This window comes from Myodes glareolus, chromosome 10 (genome assembly GCF_982192425.1).
Source record: "Myodes glareolus chromosome 10, mMyoGla1.1, whole genome shotgun sequence".
Taxonomy (NCBI): Eukaryota; Metazoa; Chordata; class Mammalia; order Rodentia; family Cricetidae; genus Myodes; species Myodes glareolus.
The window spans coordinates 58566071-58584267 of NC_142035.1; the positions used below are offsets into that span (position 1 = coordinate 58566071).

Genomic DNA, 18197 nt, shown 5'->3' on the forward strand with positions numbered 1-18197 from the left:
GTTAAGCAGGACCTGAGCTGGGGACCGGAGTGCTAAGCAGGACCCCAAGAATCTCTTGGAAAGGGACCAAGTTGCTTCTGGCCTGGGGAAAGCCGGCTCTACTCACTTCCTGGAGCACTTCAAACCCCACCTCCAGCCCCAGTGCCACCCAGCCCTAGTCCTCAGCAGAGTAGTTGCTCCACCCTCCCCACTCCTGTGCCTCTTGCCAGGCCTGAGTGTTGCCAGAGAGGGTGACTCTGAAAAGAAGGCAAGCACGCTGCTGGGACCTGGGCTGCTGGCCATGCCCTGGACCCTCTGGCCAAAGTGGCTGGTAGGCAAGGGACTGCCCCTTCTTGGGGCAGTGCTACTGCGGAAGAGAGAAAAGAGGGGAACCCGATGGAGCCATTGCTGGGTAATGTACTCATCTCACTTGGGAAGTGTTGATGGCAGAGTCCTGGGAGATGGCCCCCTGTAGGGACCAAGCCAGTCACTGCACTGGATTTTGATTTAGGGTGGAACATACCACAGACAACCTGGAAACGCTCAAACTAGAGAGATGAGCCAAGGCCTTGGCCCTAGAAAGTGATCTCCAAAATGAAATCATGGCAAGTCCTGCGACCGTTGCCTTTGGTTGGTTTGCCCCAAATGTGCTAGTCTGGTCGTATAACCCATTGTGAAGAAAAGGGGTAGGGGGATTGTTGGGGTTCTGGGAGGCAGACTGATACCCAGAAGGCTGCAATCTGGTATTATCTTTTTTGAACCCAATCTTCAATCTGGTGACTTGTCAGACCAGTACAAACTGGGTGACTGCTTCTCCTCACCTTCCAACTCCCTCCCTGCCTCTGCTTGGTCTTGGTCTTCCAGCCCTTGCCTAGAAGCCCATGGGCATGGTAGGCTCTGGCTTTTCTCTTTTAATATTTAACCTTCTAAAATACATTCTGCCAGTTCTCAGGCCATGTGGAGGGAGCAGCTGCAGTTTGGTCATATAAATCCTAAGTAGCTTAACTGCTCATAATGGCATTCAATGTTGAGCAGATCCAGGTTCCTCGCTAATCCTGACCATCCAACACCCTGGGCTCTGCAAACGCTTCCTGGAGCTCCTGGCACAGGGGCATCAGTGACCCTGGACCAGGCAAGCACTGTGGTTAAGACAGAGTAGAGGAGAAAAGGAATCAGAACACTTGAGAGAGGAGATCAGGCTGTCTCTGGCTTCCTGGAACTGAGTTTCTTGGGTTCTGTTGTTTCAGCGGGAAACCCACCCATATTACGACCTACAGGTGAAGGTGCTGAGGGCCAGAAACATCCAACACACGGATCTGTGTGAGTGAGCCTCACCTCCACCTTCTTTTCTCTAGGCTGTTCTCAGGGCTCCGTGTGTGTGTGTGTGTGTGTGTGTGTGTGTGTGTGTGTGTGTACACGCGTGTTTATGTGTGTTTGCATGTGCGTGTGTGTGCACGTGTGTACAAATACCCACCTGGAGTAGAGTGAAGGGCTGGTGTGGGGTGTACAGACAAGCAGGGGCACCAGAGGGATGAGTTGAGTAGACTCCAGCCTCCTCCTGACCCAGGAGGCTCTGTGAGGGTGTGTTAGGCTCACATTGCCACACATCAATGCCTGCTTTTTGGGAGCTTTGGTGGTGTTCACACAGGGCACAGAATTTTACTGCCTGATTCAGGCAATTTCAAGGAGTTACTCAATGATCTGTGCTGCTATGTGACCCTTTGAACTGTGGCTGCTGCTGTAGGATTTCTTGTCAGTTGAGTGGGAGGTATACCTGGCCAAGGTTGAGCGGGGAACACCAAAGCTCCCAAACCTGCCCCAGGCAGGTAGCCTCCTGTCCCCTTGCTCCTTTGTTTCCAAGCCCAGCCTCCTCCAGGAAACCTTCTCAGCAATAAGGGTCCTCTCCCCCTCCCCTGCAGTGTCCAAAGCCGACTGCTATGTCCAACTGCGGCTGCCCACAGCTTCTCCTAGCCCCTCTCAGACAAGGACAGTGACTAACTGCAGTGACCCAGAGTGGAACGAGACCTTCCATTATCAGGTCCATGGTGCTGTGAAGGTACAGGCCAGAAAGGGATTGGGCGTGGAGGCCAATGAGTTCCTCCACAACACTGACCCTTCAGTCCCGTCCTCAGAATGTCCTGGAGCTAACCCTTTGTGACAAGGATATCCTGGACAGTGACCAGCTCTCCAGACTTCTGTTTGACCTGAGTAGTCTCCAGCCAGGCAAATCTCACACAAAAAACTTCCTTCTGAACCAGCAGGTGAGGTCTACCTGGGTTAGCAGTAAGTAAATCTCCAGGGAAGAGCCCCACACTAAGTCACTGACAGGTAGCCATCTGGGTTTGACCCTGGTCACTGCTGAGTCTGGAACAGTACCTGGCATACATTATGAATGTACAAAACTCTATGTGGAAATGCCACTGCTCCCCTATGCCTATGAGGTTCCATACCAGACTCAACCTCCTAGGCCCGAGAGCTGAGCAAAGGTGGGAGGCAGGGGCAACCCCTGAGATTTTTGAAGGTTTTTGAAAACTGATGCCTTGCTCACCCCCATGTAGGATTCACAAGAGCTGCAAGTAGAATTTACTCTGAAGAAGAGGTGAGTCCAGTTAGAGCTGTTATTTATCCATTCATTCCAAGTGCCAGGCCTCAAGTCCTTCAGTTGCCTTGGAGGCCTGGCTTCAGAGAGGACAGCTTGGTTTTGACACTTACTTGTATGTTGGGTGATAAATCTCCCTGCCCACAACCCTTTCATGCTTCCCAGGCTTCTGTGCCTGCTTAGAACATATTGTTTTAGCAGTCCTGGTAAGGGGGGGTGATGGCCCGTGAACCCTTCCTCTTTTACAGTCAGAAGCCTGTTTCTGAAGTCATCACCAATGGGGTCCTGGTGGTGAGTATGGAAGATGGGTGTGGGACTGGGGAGCAGGAAATAGGCTGAGTCCATGATGCCCCATGTCTCTAGAAGATACCCAGTCCTTCCCTAAAGGAAGCTGTGCTAACAATGAAGAACAAGAAGCTACCTTGAGCCTGTGTGGGCATCACAGCCCCACTGCTCCTCTGGGACCTTGGCTGCTGAGACTGCTGAAGAAGCCTGTGGGGCCCCATAATTTCTTTTTCTACCAATGCCTACTTCTTACAAGTCCAGGGGAGGAACATGGTACAACCTTGGGGATTGTCACAAAAGACACCTGCCCTTAAGACCTATGTCCTGGATAGCCACTGTGCTCCTTGACCTGGATATTCCTCCCTTCCTCCATCTTGAACAGTTCTCTGACTCCTAAAGCTTTTGCTTTCCTCAGGCTCAGCCCTGTCTGAAAATCCAGGTCACACTCAAAGGAGACAAGACAGCCTCACTTGGAGAGTACGGTGAGTCGGGTCCTCACTCTTGGAGCCCGCCTTCATCCTGGGGGCTACGTCTCATGGGAAGGAGATGGCTTTCAACAGTTTCACTGCTTAAAGGGCTGCAGGGGCTTGGCTAAGAGTGGTCTCCCGCACCTCTGTGAGCAACTGATCAGCCTGGACAGGGATGCAGGAGAGCAGATTCAATTGAGCAAGTGCTTCTGAAGCCTTTGGTCGCAGCCTGGCCACTCACAGGTTACTGGTCCAAACAACAAAGTCAGAAGGCAAGGGGTATAGTCTGCCTCCTTAGAAGGGAAACTGAAGTCCATTTGTTACCATAGAAGATCTGAGAAGTTGGGAGAAAGCAACCCGAAAAGATAGCACAAATCTTGTTTCTGATTTGTTCAGTCTGCCAGGCTTGTGTAAAACCAAGGCCTCAGCCTTCGATTTAAAAACCTCAGGGTTTTTTTTTTTGTTTGTTTGGTTTTTGTTTTGTTTTGTTTTTTGAGACAGGGTTTCTCTGTAGCTTTTGAGGCCTGTCCTGGAACTAGCTCTTGTAGACCAGGCTGACCTCAAACTCACAGAGATCCGCTGCCTCTGCCTCCCGAGTGCTGGGATTAAAGGCATGCGCCGCCACCACCACCCAGCAAAACCTCAGTTTTAAAAGTAACAAAATGAGGGGGCTAGAGAGATGGCTCAGTGTTTAAGAACACTGACTGCTCTCCCAGAGGGCCAGTGTTCGGTTCCCAACAACCACATGGTGACCGTCTGTAACTCCAACATCTGATGCTCTCACACAAACATACATGTAAGCAAAACACCAATGCAAATAAAACATAAATAAATTATTCTTAAAAGATAACAAAATGAGGAGAAGGAGAAGGCTCAGTGGGGAAAAGTACTTCCTACACAAACCTGAAGACCTAAGTTCAAATCCCTAGTATTCACTTCAAATCCTGGGGATGACCCCCCAGTGCTGGGGGGTCAGAGACAGGAGGATCACTAGAGCTTGTTGGCTGCCAGCCCAGCTCCAGGTTCAAGGAGAGACCTTGTCTCAAGGGAATAAAGTGGAGCATGACAGAGCAGGGTACCAACATCCTCTGCCCTCCTCATGTGTGCCCAGGCATGCATAGTCACACACATGTGAGCGTGCCACATACAAAACCTTAATGAAAATGACAAAATGTCCTAATCGAAAGTCATGACATCACGGGACCTTGAGCAACTCAAGAAAGAGACATGAGCTAACTAAGAAACCTACGGCTGTATCATGGTGGCCATGTCTCCTGTCAGTCAGAACACTCCTTCATAGTTAAATACCCTTGAGGCTGCAGATTTATTATTTCAAAAACTAAGGCACAGGGGCATTCCCCTACACATGTGGGAAGGGTCAGCATCCTCAAAAAACTAGCTTCATCATTATTTTGCCTCCTTTAAACTTTCCTAAAGGACCACGGGGAAGGAAGAATGTCCCCTCTATCCACCCAGTCCACTCTGATTGGGGCGGGAGAGGAAGATCATATTACCCTTTGAATATGTCACCCCACAAAAACATTCATAGAATATTTAAAATCTTAAACTAACTTAAGTTTTAAAACTTAAAACCAACAACACAGAACTCAAAGTGCATCTTCCTGCTTTGTGGCAGCCTCTGCCACCTCCCTGCGGAGTGCTTGCTTTGATAAATAAACTGCTTAAAATGCATCTCTTGATCCATTTCATTTCTCTGAGGAAAAAAGAGCTGAGAAGACAGACAGACAGACAGACAGACAGACAGACAGACAGACACACACACACACACACACACACACACACCCCTAACAGCATGGCAAAGAGAGAATACGGGGGAAGTACAGGATTGGGATTATTAATGCAGTCCGGCACAGCGGGGGAGAATCTGGATGTGGGGGGTGGAACCTGGTGGAGTGACGGGAAGATGTCCCTTCCCACATGGAGAGGCAAGCCTGTGAGTTGAGTGCTGCCATGGTGACATGGAGAGTCTGGCATTATGCTGACCATATTCCCTCACAGCAGCCACATAGAGCCTCTTCCTATCATACAGCCAGTACATGGAGAGCCAGGACCAAACACAGGTCCAACACACTCCAAGGCCATTGCCTTCACCATGAGATCTGGCATTTCTGCAGTCAATGGCGTATCTTAGTCTGCCTCCATCTCGGGCTATGAACCTTGGTGGGAGAGAAAAAGCACCTTTCCTGGTGTCCCTCCTACCTCAGGCCTGCCAAGACTGGCTTCATCTTGTGCAAGGGTGTGATTCTATCTGGACCTCTGCTGTCCTCCAACTGTTTGGGTCAGTGTTGCTTCTATGATGTGTTTGGGACCCAGACTCCTCTGCAGAGCAGTGTATGCCTTGGTCAGGATGTCAGGCCTGGGAGTTCCTCTCTGGCATCTACCACCTCTCACAGCTGCTAGGAAGCAGGGAAGGAGGAGACCCCCCCCCCCCAAGCCTGGGTCTCCCCTAGCTTGAGCAGACCTCTGAACCCTCTGCTTCTGCAATGTGTAATTCTCTGTACCTGGAATGCCAGTCTGCCTTCTACCTCCTCTTCTGAGTTCCTACACTTTTCCAAGGTCTTTGACTTTTGGGAGCTAAGGCCACAACAACTTGCAGCATATTTCTGTGTTCTTGTTGGCCACAAACCTCTCTAAAAGCAAGGAACACAATGCATGGATGGAGTCAAGAGATTGGGAACAGTAACAGTTGAAAATGGGTACTAAATGCAATAATGAATGGATATGTATGTAATTGGTTACATGTTAGGCAATTAAAATAAAAATTTCAAAATCGTCAGCCCCATAGGCTATGGGCTGGCCCATTCCTTTCCCCCCAGTATTTGTGTGTTTCCCACACTGCACCAGGGCTGATCGATTATAGAACCCAGGAGCTCTCCACGGCTCTTTCCCTGTGGTCAGGGTACCTAAGTGAGCGGGGAGACGAGAGCTGGGGGCTGGGGAAGAGGAGGTATTACCATCACCTGGAGTGTCATTGTCCTGAGCTCCATTTGCATCCACCCACTTTGGCTCTTCACTGCATCTCTTACTTCAGGCTCAAGGCAAATCCAGCTGGCAGTGCCTGGGGCCTATGAGAAGCCACAGCTAGTGCCTCTCCAGCAGACCAGGGAGCCAGATCCACCACCTACCTTTACCTTCCATGTAAACCCGGTGCTGAACTCCAAACTGCACGTCGGGCTGGAAGAAAAGCTCCTGGTTCTACAGGTAAGCAAGCAGTGGCAAAGGGAAGAACAACGGAATGAGTCCATGTAGGAGAAGACTCCAGACTGCTAGAAGCCAGTCTTCCACTCCTCCATTCCCCCTTGTCATTGTTCCTTGGCATCTTCTCTACAGAGTGACCCAAACGATGAGCTGGAGACTCAGACCAGCAAGCTGAGCAAAGCAGACATCTTGCTCTCCTCTCTGCCTCTCAGCCAGGAGAAACAGCACTCTGTGGTTCTGAAGGTAAAGTTTAGTCTGGTTCTGGGGGCCCTGCCTGCCCTGTGATCACTCAGAGAGGTCTGGGGCCCATGCTGGCCAGTTACCTGAGCACCAAGGGTCAAAGGTAGGAGTCTGACTCTCCTTACTCAGGGATGAAGGCACTGCTGTTTCTTTCAGGGCCAGGAGGTGGCTCTGAGTCTGAAGGCCGAGGAAATGAGGTGAGGTGGGATTGCTGGTGGAAGGCCTTGGGGCTTGGCTAGAAGTGGGAAATACCCCAGTGGGTTCTGCTTTCCTGCCCACTTGGGTCAGGCCACGGGAACCACCTCTCTGGTACTAGCAGGAACTCCCCAGGGTGTGGATCTGTCCCTATGGAAACACTCTGAGTTCAAGGTTCTCCTCCATACTCCATTCTTCCCATCTGAATCAGCTTTGGGGACTTAGACCTGCGCCTTGGCTTTGAGCTCTGTGATGGGGAGCTGGAATTTCTGGAGAAGAGGAAGCAGGTCGTATCCAAGGCCCTGCAGCAGGTGATGGGATTGAGTGAGGCTCCACACTGTGACCAGGTATGGGATGAGCTCTAGCAAATCCAGCCTGTCCCCTTGAGGGGTCTTGTGTGCATAAGAGAGGCCAGGAAGCTCAGAGGAAGTAGAGGCAGCAGAGGATGAAGGGAGCACGAGGGCTTGTTCCCCTCGCTGATGGGCACAATCAACCGCCGGGGACAGAATGAAGGCTTACAGTCCTGGCTGGGGGTGGAGATCTTTAGCAGCTCGGGCTGCCACAACAGAATACTGCAGACTGAGTGGTTTAAACAACAGAAATTCGTTTTCTCATGGGGTCTCTTACCTGGCTGGTAGACAGCTACCTTCTTGCTGTGGTGTCGTGTGTGTGTGTATGTGTGTGTGTGTGCTTGTGTCTGTGTGCATGTGTGTATCTGTATGAGTGTGTCTGTGTGAGTGTATTTGTGTTTATGTGTATGTTTATACATGTATGAATTGTGTCTGTATGAATATGTTGCTGTGTGTGCATGTGATTGTGTGAGTGTATACATGTGTGTGAATGTGTGTGTGTGTGTGTATTGTGTGCATGCCTGTGTATGTGCACACTCAGGAGTAGGAGCTGTCTTACACCACCTTCCTTTTAGGACAGAATCTCACTATGTAGTCCTGGCTGACCTCAAACTTGCTGTGTAGACCAGGTTGGCCTCAAACTCTGCAGAGAACCAATTGTCTCTACCTCCAGAGTGTAATGATTAAAGGTGTGGCCACCATACCCACCTCCTCAAAGCTTTTGTTTTTTTTAATGAGATAAGTATTAATATTTACTATAGCTAAGGCCTAGCCTCATATGTAATTCAAACTAGTCTTGAACTTGTCATCCCCCTGCCTCAGCCAAGTGCTGGTATTCCAGGGATGTACTACCATGTCCAGTCCTCTTCCTCTTCTTACCAGTTCTATCAGACTGACTCTAAGCATATTACTTCCTCATAGGCTCTGTCAGCAGTCACTAGGAGGACTAGGGCTTCAGCAGTGTCCAGGGATGTTTGCTGAAGTGGTGCATGGATGTAGAGGACACTGCTGGCATCTATTGAGGAAAGGCCAAAGATGCCACTGAAGGTCCTACACACAGTACAGAACCACAGGGAACCAGCTAGGACCAAGTGTTTGCACGGCTAACTGGGTTTGGTGAATCAAATGCACCTGTTGATAGATACCCTTCTGAAATAATGTCTAAGAGCTGCCTCTGAGACCAGGCATGGCGGTGCATGCCTGTAATGCCAGCACCGAGGAGGCGGGAACAGGAAGATCAAGACCATCTTTGGCTACATGATGAGTCTGAGGGCAGCCTGGGCTTCATGAGACCAGATCAGGAAACAAAATAAAACAACAACAAGACAACAGGCTGAGGAGAAGGCTCGGTCAGTAAAGTGCTTGTCTGAGTTCAGATTCCCAGCACTATGAAAGCAAGGCATGGTACCACATGTCTGGAACCCCAGCCTGGGGCTGGGCGATGGTTCCAGGCAGGTGCTAGGAGATAGGTGAGTCTAGCTGAATCCACGGGTTCAGTGAAAGACAATGTCTCACAAAGTGAGGTGGAGAACGACTGGAAACGACACCCAGTATCACCTCCAGGCCTCCATAGGCGCGTCTATTAATATGTACGCATGCTTAGAGCCGTGTACACTCACATACACCACACATAACACAGAGACTTTTTAAAAAGACAAGCCATCTGTGGGCTCTCACTCTTGGGTTTGACAGCCATCCCATACTGCACACCCTTGGGGACATCATCAGTTTTATCATCTGTGAAATGGAAGGCTCGCTGGGTTTCTGGGAGAATTCAGTGAGTTGATACATGGAAGGTGCCTGCTGTGGGTAAGCAGCAAATACATCAAGCCCAGTGATGTTGCTATCGAATTATTGCTGTGTTCAGGTGCCTGTGATCGCCGTGTTAGGCTCCGGGGGTGGAACCAGAGCCATGACGTCCCTGTACGGCAGCCTGGCGGGGCTGCAGGAGCTTGGCCTGCTAGATGTTGTGACCTACCTAAGCGGGGTTTCTGGGTCTACTTGGTAAGTGAGGTAGGCTAGGACACAGAGCCAAAGTGAGCTCTGGGTGGGTAAGAAGGTCCAGGAGACAGGGTGGAGTCTCTGATAAGGGGGTCAGGATGAGTGAGAGGAGGCTGGGTCCCAGGGACGAGCCTGAGTGAGGTGCAGGACTGCAGGTGTGTGTGACAAGAAGGAGCTTCCTCTAACTCTCATCCCTTCCATCAACAGGTGCATCTCTACGCTCTACAAGGACCCCTCCTGGTCCCAGAAGCCTTTGCAGGGCCCCATTGGCCGTGCCTCGGCTCGAGTCTGCAGCAGTAAGATAGGGTTGATGTCCCCAGAGCAGCTGCAATACTACACCCGGGAAAAGGAGATCTGGAAGAGCAGAGGCCAGACCATGACCCTCACTGACTTGTGGGGCCTCGTTATCGAGTATTTCCTGAACCAGGGGGTAAGAGACAGGAAATGGCTACATTCGCCCCATCCCAGCTCCCTTTCCACACTTTCTTTCTACCTTACTTCTTTCTTACTCCTGGGGCAGAGCCCAGTAAAAGCACGTTTTGAAAATGTTTTCTGCCTGCCTCTGCAAAAACAGCCCTGACCGGCGCCACCAGGCGGTTGTTCCCAGAACTGCAGGCCCCGTCTGTCTGAGACAGAAGAGTCAGGGTAGCTGAGTCACGTGTGTGGCTATTGGCTGAGTGTGTTTCGCCTGGGATAGCTCATTTCTATTAAGTTGGGTCTCCCAGTGATTTCCTTTGTAAAGAAATTAGACCGACTTTTCAATGATCCCTTAAAACGTCAGTCCAGCTCTCTGGGTTCTGATATGCTCTCTGGAACGGCAAAGGAAGGAGAGGGTGTTCCCAGAGGCACTGGGATTATGGAAACCCCACAGGGGTCTGAGCTCTGCTACAGCCTAGAGCTACAGCCTGGCTTTGACAACACAATATATCCCCGGTGGGTACACCATACCTCTCAGCGTACTGACATACAGCCCTGGGGATAAAGAATGGGGACTCGCCGCGAAGCCAAGCTGTCTGCTTTCTCTCCTGCCCAGGAAAACCCCGCCAAACTGTCAGACCAGCAAGAAACAGTCAGCCAGGGTCAGAACCCTTACCCCATCTATGCCAGCATCAGTGTCCTCACACACTTCAGTGGGGAAGACTTTGCAGGTGCCTGGATGTGGGCCCAAAGGAAGGAGGCAGGAAGATGGCGGTAGGAGGGTGGGGCTATTAGATATAAGTGGGAGGTGCTCCCAAACTGGGACCTTGGCAAATGGTGGAGTTGCTTCCTCTGGTGTTCAGAAAGTTCCTGTTCAGTCATGAGGACTCTGGTTACTTTGTTTCCCCAGAGTGGTGTGAGTTCACCCCCTATGAGGTCGGTTTCCACAAGTATGGGGCTTACATTCCCACCGAACTCTTCGGCTCTGAGTTCTTCATGGGTCGGCTGCTGCGGCGCTGGCCAGAGCCCCGCATCTGTTACCTGCAGGGTGAGCGTAGGCTTGGAGGTTGGAGATGGGCAGGCTTAGGGCCCGTCTGTGACTGAGGCCCTGTCTGTCTCTGTAGGCATGTGGGGTAGTGCTTTTGCAACCAGCCTGAATGAGATCTCCCTGAAGACAGGAGGCTCAGGCCTGGGTTTCCTGGACTGGTACAAAGAGCGCGTTAACGTCACAGGTGAAAGCAGAGAGCCCTGTTCACCCGCTACCGCTTCCCACTTGCCAGAGCCCGGACAGAGGGATGAAGGGTAGGGAGCTGGACAAAGGATGACCTCACTTCTCACTGCACTTCACTGTCCCCTCTCTAGATGACTGCCCAAAGTTCCAGTTTCAGGACCCCACGCGACTGCCTACCAGGGTCTTCACCCCACAGAGTCCCTTCTCTCAGGCTGTGTGGGACATATTCACCTCCCGCTTGACCTACGCCCAGAACTTTAACTTTACCCGAGGTCTCTGCCTGCACAAGGACTATGTGACTAGCATGGAGTTCATGGCCCGGAAAGGTACGCGGTGCTACGGAAGGAGGGAACTGTAAGCAGGTCCTCCCGATGCATACGTCTCTGGCTCACCGGGGCCAGCACTGGCTTTTCTCTGGGTGTTGGAGGAAGTGAAGTTGTGGTCCTCTGTTGCTGCTGTTCTGGTTGCTCCAAGTTGAAAGGCAGGGTAGGTAGGCTAGGGTGAGGAACTGCATAGCCAGTTGGGAGGCAGAAGAATTCTAGGGATCGACTGCGGATGTAAAGAGAAGAGGGTCGCCAGCAAGAACGACTGCATCTATCCCGGTGCACCTTACAGACGGACACCCTGACGCTTGCCCCAACAAGCTCACACCCATGAGGGATAGCCTGTGCCTAGTGGACGGAGGCTTTGCCATCAACTCGCCGTTCCCGCTGATCCTGCAGCCCCGGCGGTCCGTGGACCTCATTGTGTCCTTTGACTATTCCTTGGAAGCCCCCTTTCAGGTGAGAAGGGAAGGGGAAGTAGGGGTCTCCTAAACTGAGTAGAGCAGGACAGGGGAGGCCCAGCTGGGTGTTTGGGTGTTATCTCTGGTCTCCCAGCTGGAGGATTCTGGGATTCTGAGAGGGTGTGTAAAGAGAGTCTCAGCTGTCTTCTAGACCCTGTCCTAGAACCTGCCTAATTATGTTAGGATTTCCCTGCTTCACATGGGCCTGGGGTTGTTGTCCTCTGTTACTATGGTAACACAAGCCTTGACCATCTTCTAAGGGGACATCTTCAAAGGGTGCCCCAGAATCCCTAGGGCAGTAGATGGACGTCATCAATCACATGTGGGATTAGTGGTCTCTCTTTGACTTCCTCTTTATCCTCCTTATCCAATAACTGCCTAGGACTGGAGAGCAGATAAAAAAACCCTCTAACACGCCCTTGCTATCAGCCCCTTAACAGGGAGGAAAGGAGGGACTAGCAAAGGGACAGCCATACTAAGAGGAGGAAGGATGACGTAAGAGGTCTACAGGGACTTGCTTGACAGTTGGCCTTTGCTAATTATTGCTAATTCCCTACTCTCCCACTAGACATTTATTTCCAACTTTATTCGGCAAATAGAGAGGTGACTCAGAAAGCCACTCAGTCATTCAGAGATAGAGCTAGCTGAAGCCTGAGTCCAGACCAGAAGCTTGCCTCTTTGCCCAGGTCTTGCAGATGACAGAGAAGTACTGCCTGGACCGAGGAATCCCCTTCCCCAGGATTGAGGTGGAGCCCGAGGACTTTGAGGATCCCCGTGAGTGCTATCTATTCACCAAGGCCGAGGACCCCTGCTCACCCATTGTGCTGCATTTCCCCCTTGTCAACAGGACCTTCCGCACACATCTGACCCCAGGTAAGGGGAAGTCCCAAGCCTGCTCCAACCAGCAGAGGAGGATGGAACACTAGCCTTCAGGAAGGCCTGGGCTAACCACTGTGGCCTCCGCTGCCTAGACCTTAGTCTTCTCTCTGAACCATTTCTTTCGAATGGGTCCAAGAGTTAAGATGCTCTCTTCCAGAGAGCAAGCCAGAAATCCTGGGCAGGGGAGTGTCCAGGACCATCAGCTTCCAGCCAGTTTCATAGAGTACTTTAGCCTAGCCTTGCCTCCTCACCCCCAGATAAAGAACGACAAACAGCTGAAGAGAAGGCCTTTGGGGACTTTGTCATCAATGGGCCAGATACCCCCTATGGAATGATGGACTTTACCTATGAGCCCAAGGAGTTTCATCGGTTGGTGGACCTGAGTCGATACAATGTCCTGAACAACAAGGAGACCATAAAACATGCCCTCCAGCTGGCCTTGGATCGGCGGCAGGCTGGGGAAAATGTTGGGGGCCAACCTGGTGGGAGCCAGAGGACTGTGGTAGAGATGTGATGGAGGGCCCTAGGCCAGGGCTTGCTGAGGGATGAGAGAAGGCGTTTCCTTCCCCGATGTTTCCCAGGCTCCAGAGGTCTTGCCGGTGAACTTGGAATAGAACCTTCTAATTCCCTAGAGAAGATGGGACAGCCTATCTCCCCAGGAGTGCTTGGAGACACTGGGCAGGAAAGAGCAGATTTCACATTACAGTGGGGTAATATAAGTGTAGTGAGAACCAGGCATGAGCCTCGTCTGAGGGCCCACCCCCTCCACAGAAGGACCTCTGTAAACCCTGGCTCTTAGAGCTTCACCACAGAGGGAGCAGTGGCCCGAGAACCAGCTGCCCTCCTTTTACTGAGACCGGATGAAGAGCTATAGCCACCCACACTTCCACAGTGGCCCTGCTCTGATTCCTTCCAAAGCTCTTGGATTCAGTGATGTCAAGAATAAACAGGAGTTGCCAGGCGGTGGTAGTACACGCCATTAGTCCTAGCACTCAGGAGGCAGAGGCAGGCAGATCTCTGTGAGTTTGAGGCCAGCCTGGTCTACAAGAGCTAGTTCCAGGACAAGCCCCAAAGCTACAGAGAAACCCTGTTTCGGAAAATAAAAAAAAAAAAACTTAAAAATAAAAAAAATTTAAAAAGAATAAACAAGAGCTATATGGATTGGCAGTCTGTGTCACTGAGTCTGTTCTACTAATTCTTCCCTGCATTCTGGCCTCTCTGCCCCTCCTCAGAGGTCACTAGGCTTCCCTTCTAAGGCTCGTGGAATTTGTGACCAGATGGCCCATCCTGACGGGTGTGCACAGAACTTTACACTTTGAACCCAAACTACATTTTCTCGTTCATATATACAGCTGTCACTTTGTGCAGATACAGTCTTCACATTCTCAGGGGCCAAGTGGGGGTGTCTACGGAGGTCACCTGTTAATCGGGCCGAGTGAGTGGAATGGACAGCTGTATATATGTATATGTGGGTTGAGTACTTGTTCCTTCACATGGCATGGGCAGATGGGATGGGGTGGACCTAGCCTGGATTCCTGCATCTGATGACCTCCATGGGTCCCTCCTTCTCTTTCGTGCTTCTCCTGATCCACTTGGGATCTTCCAGATATTGAGACCTCTCCAGAATGAGAAGCTTTCCAAACTGTAAAGAGGGGATCCATCCTGGCCAGGCTGTCTTCCTCTGATTTGCCTCCTTGGCCTCCTCTTCTTCAGCTAGCTGTGCTCCAGTGCCAAGCCGCTTGAGGTGTACACACATGAGATGTACACATAAGCACATATGTGTGCTCTGAGACCAAATGTGCAACGCATGATTCCTCTTTTGGTTGAGATGCCTCTCTGGGAATGTCACCTGCCTTAACTTTGGGTAAAAGGCCCTAGTTCTGTCTCCTGCCTACGATAGTCACAGCCACATATGCATATCTGTCTAGTGTGTCTTAGGGCTCAAGCCTCCAGCTGTTGAAGCAAGGGGCTGTGGGATTGGTGTGGACTGATATGCAGTAAAGCAGCCTGGTCCTCCCTGCTCCCTTCTCGCTATTACTGCCTGTCTCTGGCCACTGCTCAGGCACCTGTTGGCTTCAGTAATGGGAGGTTTATTTGGAAGGTCCTGCCGTGGCCATTGTCACCACTGCTTGCCTGCCATTGCCACTGACTTGTTTATTGGACTGTCATAGTTGTTCATACTTATGGCTCATGGAGTGCACAGCCAGAGTCTTTATTCTGTCTTCAGAGTCAGGCTGGACTCTGGCTCCCGTGAGGGGGGAGAGGGCAGCGAGGGGATAGTTGGCTTCTGTTGCGACCGATTCTGCTGATTGGCTGGGCTTGTCGGACTCTGTGGTACTCCAGCCTTGGTCTTTGCACACTGGACCCACTTTCTACAATGCTGATGGCCAGATCTGCTTCAGACCATATTCCTCTTCCCAGGACCACGTCTGGCACCGGGTGACCTGGCCTGCTCTTCCTGCTTCCCTGAACCTTTGCTATCTTGTTTCGCTCAGCTCCTGAAACACTTCAGGGGGTTCCTGGGAGCATCTTGGGGTCGCAGGGCCATAAAAACCGCAGGTCACTCTTTCCCATCACGCTCCATCCCTACTTCTTCATGTATTTGCTTTCAAATACAACGATTTTTTTTCTTAAGACAAAGCTTTTTAACTTTGCCTTCATCGTCTCCTGCCTAAGCCTCCCGAGTGCTGGGATTACATGCCCAGCTACAAAGCATCCTTTTAGGGACCCCAGAGATAGTTCTGTGTTCCGAGATGTAACTGTTCTATGTGCTAAGCTTTAGATTCCCCAGCAGAGCAAATGTGGAGGTCAGGGGTCAGCTTGTAGGACTCGGTTCTCTTATCTCACCATGTGGGTTCCAGGAATTGGGTTCAGGTCTTCAGGCTTGGTGGCCAGCACCTTTACTCACTGAGACAACTGAGACACCAGCCACCAGCCCAGAATCCCTTTTTTTTTTTTTTTTTTTTTTAGGATTGCTTGGCTCTGTTCTTCTAGATTGCAATCCTAATAAGTCCCAAACAAATGTATTTTTCCACATCCAAGTTGATGTTATTTTCCGGGCTTGAGTCAAGTGATAGTCTGGAATTTAATTGAGTTCTTCTGGATTGCTTTGACTCTTGTTCATAGCAGAGTATCGGAGGAAGGCTGGCCCAGGCACACGGACGCTCTTGAGACACATTCTTATTTCATAAGCTGAAGCTCACATACCTGCTTTACAACTCCCAAACCAAAGTAATGGCTGAGGAATGTTTGTTCGAAGCTTTTCCATGGCTCTTTTCTGAGGCTATGATCTGGATTAAACATCTCTCCAGCTCTCCATGACCTGCAGGGTAGCACTCGGGATTCTGAAACCCCAACATGGACTGGAGGGTGACCCTGTCCCAGGCAGAGGCCCCAGAGGTGGAAGCCAGTCTGTTTCACTGCCCTGACTCTTGGTAGAACACACGGTAGACAATATCTGTCAAGTGAGGGGCTGGTTTGGCTGGTGGAATCTTATCCTTTGCTAAGATTGGAGCTTGTACTTCTCAGTCGCTCCGGGATGAAGGAAAGACCAGTGATCTTTTCTGTTTGGTTCTGAGCAGCACCTGGCAAGGAAGTCTCCTGCCACCAGGCATCAGCACGAATCACCACTTCATGAGGCAAGCACACGGGCCCGCCCGTGGTAATTAGTGCTGTGTGTGTCATGCCTGCCTCACGCCATACTCTGTGCCACCTGTCCCACCACTTCAGGGTTTGCCAAGAACTGAGACTTAGTGGGCACCATCCCCTCTCCTCTGCAACACTGCTGTTGAGTGCTATTCTGGGGAATGGTACAGGGAGTACCTTCATGAAATTAAAATTACCAGGGAAGAGTTGACCCCCAGATGAAAAAACAAGGACTATATTTCCTTCAGACAAGGCTTGATCCAGGGATGCTCTGGTACCCTCCGTGGTTTTGGAGAGAGACTGTATTGCAGTGTGTAAGATCATCACTCTGAGGTCCTAGGGAGAAAGTCTTCAGCCAATCCCTGCTTGGTTTTCTCATTTACCAAATATGGATCTAGACTATCTGCCCTAGAAGGCTGGGGGACAGATGAAGATGTTCTTCGTACAAAGGGTTTCTGATAGTGTGGCACAAAGGTTACATTCTACAGAGCCCAGGATCCATGCACTGGTACAGATGTGAATATTCACTTAGAAGCGTAGGGGCACACATCTGTAAATGCAGGTGTCTGAGAAAGGAGCATCGTGAATTCAAGGTCAAAACTTGGCAAACATAGCAACCCCTATAAAAATACTTTCAGGGCTGAAAAATATCTAAGCAGAGATTGAGAGCGACCTGATAATGTTTGCGGATTAGCTGCTGTGGGTGTGCACATGGCTCTCACACTTGGTGCGGATTAGCTGCTGTGGGCGTGCACATGACTCTCACACTTGGTACGGATTAGCTGCTGTGGGCGTGCACATGGCTCTCACACTTGGTGCGGATTAGCTGCTGTGGGCGTGCACATGGCTCTCACACTTGGTGCGGATTAGCTGCTGTGGGTGTGCACACGGCTCTCACACTTGGTTGCACACTCCTTCACGCATAATCTTCAGTGCAAATAGGGAGCAATCTATCGTCTAGTCCGGCTGGCTAAGGTTTTAGAAGCGATCAGTAGCTAATCAAAGTTACCATCCACTGGGTGTGGTGACACACACCTTTAATCCCAGCACTAGGGAGACAGATTCTGATAGATCTCTGGCCATCTGAGATGAGCTCAAGACCAGCCTAGTCTATATAGGAAGTTCCAAAGCAGCCAGAGCTACTAGTAAGATCTGATCAAACAAACACAAAGAAAAGAAAATTATCATTATTATGTATTATATTAGTAGTAATGATGGTGCTAGTATTTAGCATTTTAAAGGGCAGATCTTCTATTTCCCAAGTTGTATTTGAAGTAGCAGCAATCCTCCTGTCTCAGCCTACCAAATGCTAGGATTACAGAGAAGTATGTACCATCACACCTAGCTCACATCCTATTTCTCCTGTCTAAGGAGAGGATAAAAACCACAATCCCCGCATTATAGAAAGCACAGTAGCTGGGCAGTGGTGGCGCACACCTTTAATCCCAGCACTCAGGAGGCAGAGGCAGGCGGCTCTCTGTGAGTTCGAGGCCAGCCTGGTCTACAAGAGCTAGTTCCAGTACAGGCTCTAAAACTACAGCAAAAACCTGTCTCAAGAAAAGAAAGCACAGTAGAGCCACGTGTGGTGGGCCCATGTGTAATCCCAGCACTCCAGAGTGGGAAGCAGAAGGATCCAGAGTTCAGAGACTGCTTCAGCTACATAGCAAGTTGGAGGCCAGTCTGGACTACCAGAGAACTGTTGTTGTTTTTTTGTTTTTTTTTTCTCTTTTAGGCTTTTTTACTCTTTGGGGGGTCCACCACCTAGCTCCCAAATAAATTACACATGGAGAATTATTCTTTCCTATTAATGTGTAGCCTTAGCTTGACTTGTTTCTTAGCTTGTTTTCTAACCCTTTTAATTTAAATCATCCCAACTACCTTTTGCCTCTGGGCTTTTTCTTTTCTT

At 50.5% G+C, this 18197-nt stretch overlaps 1 protein-coding gene across 2 annotated transcripts; it reads left to right on the forward strand.

Moving 5' to 3' along the window:
* Positions 1-183: 183 nt before the first annotated feature.
* Pla2g4f (phospholipase A2 group IVF) lies at positions 184-13813 on the forward strand. Of its 2 annotated transcripts, XM_087911280.1 has the most exons (20): positions 185-391; positions 1227-1299; positions 1899-2035; positions 2112-2240; positions 2538-2578; positions 2827-2869; positions 3279-3345; positions 6383-6552; positions 6682-6792; positions 6946-6986; positions 7196-7331; positions 9202-9338; positions 9543-9765; positions 10369-10483; positions 10663-10800; positions 10877-10984; positions 11115-11309; positions 11599-11765; positions 12454-12640; positions 12904-13813. In XM_087911280.1, the coding sequence occupies exons 1-20, from the start codon at positions 281-283 to the stop codon at positions 13158-13160; spliced, it is 2586 nt and encodes an 861-aa protein (XP_087767406.1). In that variant the 5' UTR covers positions 185-280; the 3' UTR covers positions 13161-13813. The 2 variants fall into 2 exon arrangements, with proteins under 2 accessions (XP_087767407.1, XP_087767406.1); XM_087911281.1 differs by lacking the exon at positions 10663-10800 and having other exon boundaries at positions 184-391.
* Positions 13814-18197: the final 4384 nt, after the last annotated feature.

Coding starts and splice junctions, on each gene's coding strand:
- Pla2g4f (XM_087911280.1), top strand. CDS start 281: ATGCCCTGGACCCTCTGGCCAAAGTGGCTGGTAGGCAAGGGACTGCCC. Junction 1,300..1,898: donor CATCCAACACACGGATCTGT/GTGAGTGAGCCT, acceptor CCTCCCCTGCAG/TGTCCAAAGCCGACTGCTAT. Junction 10,484..10,662: donor CAGTGGGGAAGACTTTGCAG/GTGCCTGGATGT, acceptor TTGTTTCCCCAG/AGTGGTGTGAGTTCACCCCC.